At 37.9% G+C, this 12,756-nt stretch overlaps 1 protein-coding gene across 1 annotated transcript in view; it reads left to right on the top strand.

Moving 5' to 3' along the window:
• Window positions 1-12,756, top strand: part of HAS2 (hyaluronan synthase 2) — a 28,733-nt gene that overhangs the window by 13,993 nt on the left and 1,984 nt on the right. The window contains 1 exon segment of the mRNA NM_001081801.2: window positions 11,587-11,688. Within this exon segment, the coding sequence (NP_001075270.1) occupies window positions 11,587-11,688 (102 nt within the window).

Here is a 12,756-nt window from a genome sequence, read left to right as displayed (position 1 = left end):
AGATTTTGGCTATGATGATATTGAGAAGGGAGAAATTACTCTGGTTAAAAAATCTACTGAGACACTCTGCCTTTTCTCTTAAGAGTGAGATCCTACTTTTCAGACGATCTGTTATATATTTTAGGGGCCTTTATTGATGCAGAATCATGCCCAACGGGTCTCTCTGTGTAACGGGATGGGAATGAGCACTGGCTTCAAAGTCAGCTGACATAGATTCTGATCTAGGTATGACTAGCTGGTTGACCTTGAGCAGGACCACCTCCCTGAGCCTCAGTTTACTGGATGGAATAAACCAATCTCACAAGGGGTTTGAGATAATTATTTCAAAAAAAGTCTCCAAAGAGTACAAAAGTTATGAAGGTAGCAAAAGTTGTTAATGATGGTATTGTTAATATCATTAAAATGTTTGCTGTTAATGTTATTGTTATTTATTATATGATAATTTAGTCTTACTTGAAAATTACAGTACACGTCAATTGCCACCGCAGGGTTAATTTTGGTTAATATCTGAAGAGTTTTGAGGCATTTCTTCAGTTGATACAAGTCTGCATATTATTCTTCCTTCTGGGCAGTTGATAGAGTTTCACCCCCAAGTTTCTCCTAATTTCTAGAACTTGCACAATTAAGGTGGTTTCGGTTAACTCAGGACATTTTTACATATTTGCATCATGCAACTTCAGGCCCAGGATGAAATGACCCTTTTAAAGGAGGGGATGACTGGGGAACTTACAGAAGTTTTGAAGAATGAAGCTCTGGGCCTAAAATGGGAAAACATCTGTTTTGATATTTTGCCTTTAATTCTAGCTAAAACAATTCCTTTGTTTGCCATTTCTAATCAAGATGTCATTGTGTGGATTTTCTTTCTTCTTCTTTTTTTGAAACCTGTTTCTCCCAAGCCCCCTTCTCTCATGATTCTTGTTTTGAATTATTTTTGTCTCCTTGACAACTTGACATCGTGCCTGTCCAGGAAAAAGTAATACAAAATATGAAACATTAGAGTAGGCTCCCTGCTAGAGCCCTAATCAGGCTTGAGAACTTTCCTTCCTTCAGGCTGATGCCTCCAGATATACTGATCTGAGCAGCAGCTACCGCTGTGCCCCGAATCCCCCTAGGATTCCCAGTTTATTCTAAGTGCTCAAACAAGGATAAAAAACGTGTGTTGACATTCTGAAACCAGGTAATTCCATCCTGCCATCCTTCATCAAACTCCCCAATATTTAACCATGCGTACCCTATAAAAATGGAAATATCATAAGGTTCAAACTAATATACTGTCTCCTTCCATTCTGACTGACCTAGGGTCCTAGAGTTGCGGAGCAGAAGCCACAGAAAGACAAAGGAGAGAAGGGGGGTCGAGGATCATGGCTACTAAGTATTACAAGTGATTGAAGATGGAGTTGAGGTTGCTTAGGGAAGGAGGGAAGCAAAGTCCAGGTGCTGATATGCAAGAGAAAATGGGGGCTGGGGGAAGAAATTGACCATCTGCTCACATACTTGCTAACTTGGCTGGAGAACGCTGCTTAACTGTGCAGAGAAATGGCCAAAATGATTGGTTTCCAGTTGCAGCTGGGTCTTGGACAGTGGTCAGCACTCTCTTCACTTGATCGTGAATAGATATCTTGCTTATTGCTGTCATGACCTATTATTTCATACCTTCACCACTCTCCCAGCACCCTCCCCCAAACCCTCTCTGCTTAACTGCTAACAGATGACCTTGCCTCCTATGAAAGAGAAAAATCAAGAGTACTGGTTCTGAATGCTGCCAAGATCTTCTTCACTTTCTCCTGCTTACAGTTTCAAGGGTACCCAACTTTACTTCCTATTTCAAGGTTGACCTTTCCACCTACCCTCCTGGGCTTTGTGAATTGCCTTCCTTTGGTCTCCCCCAGAACAAGGCTTTATCAACTACCACCTCTCCCTCTCTCAGCCTTCATCTCTAGTCTTCTCTACTGACTACTGTCTTAGCCTTAAAAGCCATTCAAATAATTAGTGCTGACATGGAATATAAAGGGAAGCTTTAGGAAAAATCCAGTCTGGTAGTAAATTCATCTATGATGCTAGTGACTGCTTTCAGAGATAGAGAAGATAAAAAAGCAGCAGAAGAAAAATACAAGATGAGAGAAGAAGGGAATGAGAAATAAAGATGAGAATGAGGAAGATTTTCTTGATTTTGTATCAAAGTAGTTTTCTGGAGAAACTTTTTTTAAAGAAGGACAGATTCTGACCTGTCTGAATATGGCTTAAGGTAGGGCAAAAGTCTTTCTTACCTTTTCAAATTTTCTTTTTTGAGCAAGATTAACCCTGAGCTAACTACTGCCAATCCTCCTCTTTTTGCTGAGGAAGACTGGCCCTGAGCTAACATCCATGCCCATCTTCCTCTACTTTATACGTGGGATGCCTACCACAGCATGGCTTTTGCCAAGCGGTGCCATGTCCACACCCAAGCCCGAACCAGCAAACCCCGGGCCTCCAAGAAGTGGAACGTGCGAACTTAACCACTGCACCACTGGGCCAGCCCCACAAAATGTTTTTATATTAGCTTTTTTATTTACTGAATAACACATTTTTATGGTAGTATGTTTAAAAAATATAGGAAAGCACAATGAGCAAAATTAAAATCATCTGCAGCAAAGACAGACCCATAGACTATGAAATTTAATACTTTCTAATGTAGACCTTTCTATTTTTCCCTTATTTTTAAAACAATTTTGGGATTATATTTACTTTTTTATATCTTTTTTTTTTTGGTGAGGAAGATTGGCCCTGAGCTAACATCTGTTACCAATCTTCCTCTTTTTGCTTGAAGAAGATTGTTGCTGAGGTAACATCCATGCCAATCTTCCTCCGTTTTTTATGTGAGATGCCCCCACAGCATGGCTTGATGAGAAGTGTGTAGGTCTGCACCCGGGTTGCCAGGATCCAAACTTGTGAAACCTGAGCCATGGAAGCAGAGTGCACGAACTTAACCACTATGCCACTGGGCTGGTGCCTTGTATCTTTTTTCTCAATATCTGAAGACTTTTAAAGTATCCTTTGATATCTAGATTTTATAATTGCTTTATTCATATCTCCTGTTACCAAACATGGACATTACAACATAAGTGGCCCCCAGTCTATGTGACAAAGGAAATAAACAATATCCCCTGATGTGTGCGTTAGGGATTTCCCAGGTAGAAAATATAAAATAAGTATGAACGTTTTCTAAAAGGGAAGATTGTAGGAGGCAATTTTATATTAAATTAATTGGACAGCATCCAAGGTATTCAAGATTCTTTGAGTAGGAGAAAAGTAAGACTAAATCACTCATAATAGTGGAGTTGACCCTCATAATTCATGGATTCTGTATTTGTAAATTACCCCACTCACTAAAACGAATTTGTAACCCCCAATTTAATACTCATAGTGCTTTTTGATCATGTATGGATGTGTAAAGTGGCAAAAGATTTGCCCCATGTGCATGTTCCCAGCTGACGTTGAACAAGACCATGCTTTGCCTTCTTGTTTCAGCTTTTATGCTCCAAACAGTAACTTCTTCATAGGCTATTTACTATGTTTTTCACATTTTTATGCTTTTTGTTGGTGGTGTAGCTGTTTAAATGGCCCCCAAGGATAGTGCTGAAGTGCTCTCTAATGTTTCTAAGCATCAGAAGGCCATAATTGTCTTATGGAGAAAACATGTTTGTTAGCTGAGCTTGTTCAGGCAGGCTTTATAGTGCTGTTGGCTGTGAATTCAGTTAATGACTCAAAATATATCTATAAAATAAGGCATATTTAAACAGAAATACAAATAAACTAGGGTTAGGTATTGATCAGGAGATAAAAATGTTGTGACCAGAGGCTCAGAGGAACATAACCATGTATTTCTGCTAGAAGCAATTTTTTGATATTTGCTAATTCAGTGTTCACAGAAACTTTGTAGAACAGGCCTACCATGAATAATGAGAATTGACTGTATATGACATTTGATTGGTTCCTGTTCTGTGTAGGAAGCCTCAGCTACTGAGATATTCTGAGGGCCCATGTTGAGGAAGTTATATGTCTCTTTGTATCCTTCATTTTAGAGGATAAGATGAAGAGCACATTGAAATAGGAATGGGGAAATCTGAATTCTAGATTCAACTCTGTTGTTCCCTTGCAGTGGGTCTCAACTGGTAGAACAGATGATCTCTGAGATTACTCCCAGCTCAGAACCCTAACTCAGTACTGTTTTAATTTCTCTGACATTTTCTTTCTAGCAACAAACCTAGGCTGTGGAAGAGTGTAATCAAAAAAAAAAAAAAAAAAGAAAAGAAAAGAAAGAGGGGTATCAGAATTTTATTTTTATTAATTAGTTACTATCATATTTCTCACTTTCATTTTTAATCTACCTTTCCCCCTAAAGTTGGGTTCTTGGATCACTTAAACCCTGATTTAAGTGCCATCATCATAGGATTTCCTGATTCCCTCTTTAGAATGAGGATTCCAACCATTTGGAATAAACATGTTTCGTGGCCTTAGAGGTGACAACCTTTGGTTTTCCACTTCTGCAGCTGGCTTGTCACTTTTGCTTTGTACCTTTTATAACTTTCATTCGAGTGTAAGCCTTCCTAAAAAGGAAAAGAGAATAACCAAATGACTCATTTTATTTTATTTTATTTTTTTGAAGTCATGATAGTTTATAACATTGTGAAATTTCAGTTGTACATTATTATTTGTCAGTCAGCATACATATGAGCCCCTTTACCCCTTATGTGCACCCCCCACATCCTTTCCCTCTAATAACCACTAATCTGTTCTCTTTGTCCATGTGTTAGTTTATCTTCCACATATGAGTGAAATCATACACTGTTTGTCTTTCTCTGTCTGACTTATTTCACTTAACATAATACCCTCAAGGTCTATCCATGTTGTTGTGAATGGGATGATTTTGTCTTTTTTTATGACTGAGTCATATTCTGTTATGTGTGTGTATATATATATATATATATATATATATATATATATATATATATAAACCACATCTTTATCCAGTCACTGGGCACTTGGGTTGCTTCCACATCTTGGCTGTTGTGAATAATGCTACAAGGAACATAGGGGTGCATGTGTCTCTTTAAATTGTTGATTTCAAGTTCTTTGGATAAATACGCAGTAATGGGATAGCTAGAAAATGACTCCTTTTTTAATCTTAATGTTTTGAAGAGATTCTAAGTTGACCAACGTCAAGAATTATTTTATAACAATTTGGGTAGTTCATTCTACCCAGGAAGGCATAGATCTTCCTAATTCCTTTTGAAAAGAGCAACAAAAAAAGGCCAAATTGCTTAGCTGCCTGTAATGTAGAGGCTTTCCATTGGCTAGATTTGAGATCTCATGCCATAAACCAAATTACTATAAGAGAGGATCATCTCGCCGTTGCCCATCCCTCTCCCAAAAAAAGATTACCTTTTTTTCTTTGAGGGTATTTTTCCCCCCCTGGAATGGTTTTACTGATTAATTTCAAAGGGTCTTTATAGCTCTAAAATTCTTGGATTTTATGGTTTTGTATTTGCCACTCCCATCATTTGCCATTTTGTATTTACCACTTAATCTGAGGTTGGTAAACTTAGCTATATGCTTACTTGTAAATTCCGTTTATCCAGAATCCAAGTAACTAGAAAATCAAGAATTTTTTTTTAAATGAAAGTATCATGCAATGTTAATAAAGTCCTAGAAGTTTGTCTTACTATAATTAATGACCGTACATGATAAGATTTTGATTGTCTTTTTTGGTTATATGAGACATTTTGAATTGTGTGCAATACTCCATTTTTGTGAAGCTTATTTTCTGTCCTAATTCTTTGGTTTTTCCCCATCTGCTGCATGTATACAGTCGCACACAAATTGTCAGTGATATGTACTCTTTTTCACCAGACAATTTAGTTCTCAAGGTCTAGGTTAAAGAAATAAAATTCTGTCATATACATTTATGTGCTTCCCAAACTTTTCTGATTATATTGCTATTTTAAGTAGCATCACATTCAGCAGGTCAATGAAGAGATACCACCAAGTCAACATGCAACACCTTTGTAAGTTTCAGTGGGTCCAGGGTCCATCCTTTGCTGCATGATCATCTTTCACACATCATACTCCAGGGTACACTTCAGGCTATAAATGAATCGCAATCAACTGCAAACTGCTGTCTAATTTTTCTATTTCTTTGCCCTAGTAAACAATCCAATCTAAGGACTTTTACATTGCCTGCTCAAGAATTCACTTTGTTTAATTTAAATTTCTTGGATATTGGACGAGGCATTGGTTTTCCTCCTCTCTGAGTGAGTCATAGCTTGTTCATAGTAGTAATAATAAAGACCCCTTCTCATGGGACTAGAGTCCTCAGTTAGTGCCTCTGGTTTTGGTTTATCACGTCTTAGTATATATGTCTTCCTTTTATTGAGCATTTACTATGAGCTAGCCATTATTAAGTGGCTTACATATATTATCTAATTAACGTAACATTACAACAAATTTATGAAGTGAATATGATAGTCCATATTTCTCACCTAAGGGATGGAAGTTTAGGAAGGTGAGATAAGGAGCCTAAGGTCAAGAAGCAGGTCCAAGTTTATATAGCTGGTAAAGGGTCGATTGGGACTCAGATCTGTTTGACTCCAACATTTGCATAGTGCTTTCTTTTCCTTTCAGTAGTGTGTTTACTCTGGTATTGTACTGTCAGGAGTTCAGGGAGACTGGCACCATCTCATGTTTCCTAGGAAATAACTAAGTGTGAATTTTTTTTGTTCTGGACTACCCCTTTGCACTAGAGAAATGTCCCGGGGGGGAAAGGAGAGGGAATGGGACTTTCCATTTAGTTCATAGTTAAGTTGTGGCAGGGAAGCTGGTTTGTAGGGCCGTGACCAAGAGGAAATTCCACAGACTGTAGAAAAAAATAGTCTCACTGGGTCAAGGTTAAGATGAAGGGTCAAGGTTAAGAAAGGACAGCCTTCCAATCAGGAAAAGGGTGAAGGCAGTAGCAACAGAAGGGGTCTTGATTTATTTCCAATCTGTTTCCTTATTGAAGGTGGCCGGAGTAATTTCCTCTTGCTGTGTAGCTCTCAGTGCCCTTTGAAGTGGTATGGGGCAGGAGGAGAGGGGGCGGAATCCGCTAGTTAGTCTGAAAGAAAACACGTTAAAAAAACGTGTGAGACACGGAGACTTGGTGTTTTAGACCTGGGTCTTAGAATTTGAAAGGCATTTGGTAGAGTAAGTAACAATATTTTCAGAAGAGATTTTTATGTAAATTACAGTGAGGCAGATTAAGATCAGTGAGATACACTGTAATGGTCTTACAGTCTAATAACTTATGTAATAGACTATAGACCAATAGTCTGTACCTATCACAGATAGTTCCAGATACGTTTGAATTTGTTTGCTGTGATAAGAGATTCTCCATATGTCATCAATTCCTGTGTTCCTTTTAGAGATTCTCTCTACTAAGCCATCTATTTGTGAGAGTGATCATCATCATCCTTTAGCTATGGCTTTACTTAGGGAGCATAAAAATTTAAAGATTGTTACCTAATACTAATGAAGTACTTCTCCACAGTCCTTTGTAATTTACAAAGTGCTTTTATATGCAGTGTCTCACTCCAGTACCATGAGGATGGTAAATGGCTTGTTCAAGGTCATAGAAATAGTAGGATACTGGACTCAAAACTTAATTGAGGCTCCTTGATTCTGAGGGCATTTGTTCTTATAATAGGTAAGCATTGGCTAAAGAAAAAATATCTAGCTTATTACATTTTACGTTTTTTATGCAGTTACTGTTATTTAAAACACATGGAGATAGAGGGAACCTTTAAAAAATCTACTAGAATTAAAATTGGGGCTTAGAATGTATTTAATCTCAACTTTTTAATTTTTTTTAATTTTGTGAAAGAGAACCCTCCCCCTGCAACCAATTACTTTAGTCCCAGGGTTGGCAAACTTTGCTTGTAAAAGGCCTGATACTATATTTACTAAATATTAGGTTTTGCAGGCCATATGGTCTCTGTCGCAACTACCCAACTTTGGCTTTTTAGTGTGAAAGCAGCCGTAGAAAATATGAAAATGAATGAGCATGCCTGGGTTCCAATAAAACTTTATTTGTGGACGCTGAAATTTGAATTTTATACAGTTTCCATGTGTCACACAATATTCTTTTCTGATTTTTTTTCAACTATTTAAAAAGCTGAAAACCGTTTTTAGCCCACAGGCCATATCAAAACAGGTGGCATGCCAGACTTGCCTGCCACCACAGACTTGGTCTGTGGACCTTAGTTTGCCAACCCCTGTTTTAGAGGGGGAGGCGGGGGAGGGCGTTAACTCTTGGCTAGGATAGTGAAGGACGAGAGCAATGGTCTTGTGCACCTTAGTTGATGATTCTGTGGTTAAGCCTGAGGTGGCTGGTTCCTCCCAATTATGTCTTTTTGTCTTGACATTTTCCACTCATTTTAGTCAGAATTTGGTGACTTTACTTCATTTCCATATCTCCTAGTGAGAAATCTTATGCCCAGTGATCATGTGGTTTAAACAAATTACAGCGATACATTCTGTGTGGACAGAAGGAGGTTTTGATTTGTCCTCTAATTTTTCCTGTGTGCAATTCACGTCCTGTAGCTTTTCCCCATGTGAGGTTAAGCTCTCTGTGAACTGGTGTATGTCCCCCACAGCTTCTAGCCTAGAGCTAAATAGCCAACGTTCATGAAACTACATACTTGTTATTAATTGGTGACGAAACGACTAGAAATCCTGTTCCTACTATACTGATTTTAAGAGGGCCTAAAGTTACACTCTAATAAATAAATGCTATTAGGTCCATGAACATACATGCTTTTACAGACTGTCCTAGGTGGTGGCTTTCTAGTTGGCATTCTGTCAGCAAACAATATCCAGAAATTGAACTTCTGGAAAGCTCTTTACTCCCATATAGCAAACACCTTCCCAAGAGATTTCTGCGAGCTTTCCCTTCTGACACAGTTACACTCATCATGTGAACAATCTCTCTCAGAGAACTTCTGGCACTTTGCTGTTGGAAACTGGGAGGGGCAGGACCGATTTAAATATGCAGAACCTCAGACGTTTGGTTCAAGTTTATTCATTTCAAAGGGGCAGTTCCCTTGGCTTGTTTATGCTCACAAGCAGGCGGAGTTACTTGAACATTAATTCTGGATTGTCCCCTTCCTGTTGTTTTTAGTCTTATTTTAGCCTTCTGGTTTACCTTTCCGGGCTTGAGTCAACAGAGGTGGGTGTGGCCATAGACTTTCAGGATGTTTCATGCTAAAGGTGGGTTGACCTTCTGCCTTCACCTTTCTTTACCCTCCTGGTTGGCTGATAGCCATATACAAACCAGTGATAGACAAGGCATGGGAAAAGCAAAACATCGCTTTTGGAGTAATTTATTTAGGCTTCTGAGGTTTAGGACACAGCTACAAAGCCAAGTGTTCATAAAATCCTACTTTCTACAAAGAAAAACTAATGCCTAGCTTCAGCCTGAGATTTTTTTTTTTCTCTAAAATAAATGAGACCATGCTGGACCAAAATAGAATGCCAAACAACAAACAAACAGTAAATGGGTTCTTATTTAGAAAATGGATGCTTCCAAATAAGTAAAATGAGATTAAAAATTCAGAAGTTAACCCTAAAATTGCTATAATTAGTTAAATACAGAGAAGTGATAAGTTCGTGTTTTATAACTGGATACCCCAGATACTCTAAGTCGTAAGTTTGAATAATGCATTTAAGTTGCTGTTTTCACCAACATTCTATATTAATATATAATCTTTTCAGAAAAGAAAAAGCTATTGGTAAAATTGAGAGAGACACATTTTTTAGAATGTTGGAATTCCTTAGCTAATCCTATGAGGGAGTCATGCTACATATGTATAAGCTCCCCTTCAACTCTACAAATGATTTTTTTAGGTTTTTTTCCCCCATTCAAAAGTGGTGTATCAAATGCCTACAATTTTTATAAAGTAGTTTGGCGAACTGTAAAGATAATTACTTTTGATGTAAATAAGTAGGCTAAATCCTGACTAAATCCATCCTGTATAGCCAGACTTGATGGGAAAATAATGGGAATTGTAGATAACGCCCCAGTCTCTTCTAATCATGTCATTTATTGTTTGGATGGGGATGTGAAACTGGTTCATTACAGGTCAGCTCTGTTCGGTTTACATCTGCTGTGGCCTTGCTGCATTCTCCAGAAGGGAACACTATGTCTTATTAGTATTACTCAGGGAGAGGTGGCAGCACTGTTCCTACTTCTGATTTTCTTTGATCCTGTGGAAGAAGCTCCATCCACAGGTATAACCCACCTTAGTAGTAGTAAGTAAGTAGTAGTAACCTTGCGCTAAGGAGAAGTAACTTTTCCCAGCTGTCTTGCTCCTTCCTCCCTAAGAGAAATGACTTAATCTGATTGGTGAGTGTGGAAGGAGTAGCCCAGCTTCACCTTCCCCTCTTCTTCTGGGAGTGGGCTACCTCAAGGAACAGACATCTGCCATCCCTTTTGAAGGGGGTGCACTGTGTCTGCAGGAGGAGGCTGGCCCCACTTAGATACTAGGGAACATAATTATGAAGACCGACACTCCACAGATATAAGCCCCATTCTCTGCACCAGCTTTATGACTACACAGGTGATAGTTTAGTCTCTCATCCACCTTATTCTTCTGTTTCATTTTCCAAATGGTTCAGAAATCAAGCTGGAAAGAAAAGTACTGTTTATAACCCTACGCCCCTGGGCCTTCAATAGAAATGTCTGTCAGGAGTTCACAGTATTGACTAATAATTTTCTTGCAGTTGCAGTTGATTTGGTTTCAGAATTGCTTTTTTTTGACCCACATAAAGATTTTTAAGAACAGTAATTAGCATTTCTAGAATGGCTTAAGATAATTAAATCTGCTTTTATATACAAGGGGCTAGATGGATACTTAATACTCTAGGATAAAAAAGCGGTCTGAAGGTCATGCTAGTTCCCTTACTGCTGCAATGTCTCTGCCGAGCCCAGGTCATATGGACAGCTTGCTTCAGAACTATACAACCAGCTGTAGGAGAACTGCTTTCCTGTGTTTTATTCACCCTATTGAAATAGGGGGAAAAATCACTATTAAACATGTTTCCCTTTCAATACTGTCATAGAATTTTCCAAACATCATTCAGACCCGAAGGACAAATTGCCTAAAAGCTTTATTTAAGGTGACTGGAAAAAATAAAAATAAATATCTAGAGTGACCAACCCAGGATGTTTTCCAAGTCCTGGAAAACTAGGATGTTCCCTGAGATGTAAGACTTTCATTGCCAAAATTGGGACATTCCATGGCAAACTAGGACAAGCTGATCACCCTTTAAGACATACCTAGTACATCACTTTAGCTCTTCTAGTCAATGATGCCATTAACTTAAATATTGAGCTTGCTGAAAAACAAGCTCTTTGTATTGGCTGTGATATAACAACTTGGTCATCCCTGTGATACTTGCTTATTAAGGCCGTGACAATAAGGCTGAAGGCATAATGTATATGCCCAATTTTAACTGTATGGAACCCACTCATAGTTTTTCCTCTTCTTTGACTCATTTCTGTTTTCTTCTTTGCAGGTTTGTGATTCAGATACCATGCTTGACCCTGCCTCGTCTGTGGAGATGGTAAAAGTTTTAGAAGAAGACCCCATGGTTGGAGGTGTCGGAGGAGATGTCCAGGTGCATATGGCTTCACTTTTTGCATGAGTCACTTTTAGTAGCACTCTTACTCATTGATTCATTGAACATATATTTACCCACTTTACTGCCTTTTCCCCTAAATTGAAAGAATTTAGTATCTCTTTGCTTAATCCTGGGGTATAACCCATGTCTGTTGTGGCTGATAAGTTATGTACAATATAATGTGAATGTATAATGATTTCCACCATATCTTCTTGAGCCATAACTTAATGTTCTGGTAAAAAATATGATGTTGGAATCCATTTAGTTGCGAGGTTAAAAAAATGGAATTATGGCAGGGGATGGATTCTATATCTTATACTCATATATTTAAAATCAATCAATTTATTGATCATATTGATCATTTAAGACCAATATATGGTTGATCAAAAATCCAAATTGGAAATCAAAAGAAGAAAAGAGAAACAGTGACTCAAATTTGTACTAGTGAGAAAAGAAAACGAAAGATTCATTAATAGGTGGGTTTTCCAATTATTTCCCACTAATTACTCCTTATTTCCCATTATTTATTATAAATGAAGAAACAGTTAGTGAAACAATATTAATGAAGGCAATTTGAAATTTGTGGGATGGGAAAATAAATATGTGGAAGTATATGAAGATTAAAATGAGGTCTTTGCAAATGTATGATTAGATTTTAGCAAAAGATGAGAAGCACATAGAAATTCAACTTTAAAATTTAGGCATTATGTTGCTGTGTAATGCATTTTGTGCATTCATGGTGACAGAAGGCAAAGAAAATGCACTAGAATGGACGAAGAAATAACGTGCTGATAAAAAGGAAGCATGCAAAATCCAGATGAAAATTGAACAAAATTGAGACAGAGGAGAGAGTTTAGAAATGTTGCCAAGAAAAAACTGATACATTTCCATAGCCTTTATACAGATTATTATTTCGGGATTCAAGTTTTCGGGGGAGGCCAGAGCAAATCCTTTTTATCACTGGCATTGTATAAAGGAGGGGAGGTAGGAGCAGGAAAATTAGCAGAATTGGATGAGTTGGAAATTAACCAGAAGAGGAGAGAATAGGACTTCAAAACCTTCAAA

Source organism: Equus caballus, chromosome 9, assembly GCF_041296265.1.
Source record: "Equus caballus isolate H_3958 breed thoroughbred chromosome 9, TB-T2T, whole genome shotgun sequence".
In the NCBI taxonomy this organism is placed as follows: Eukaryota; Metazoa; Chordata; class Mammalia; order Perissodactyla; family Equidae; genus Equus; species Equus caballus.
Note: the sequence above shows the minus strand (reverse complement) of the source record. Positions and strands in the feature narration are given on the sequence as shown.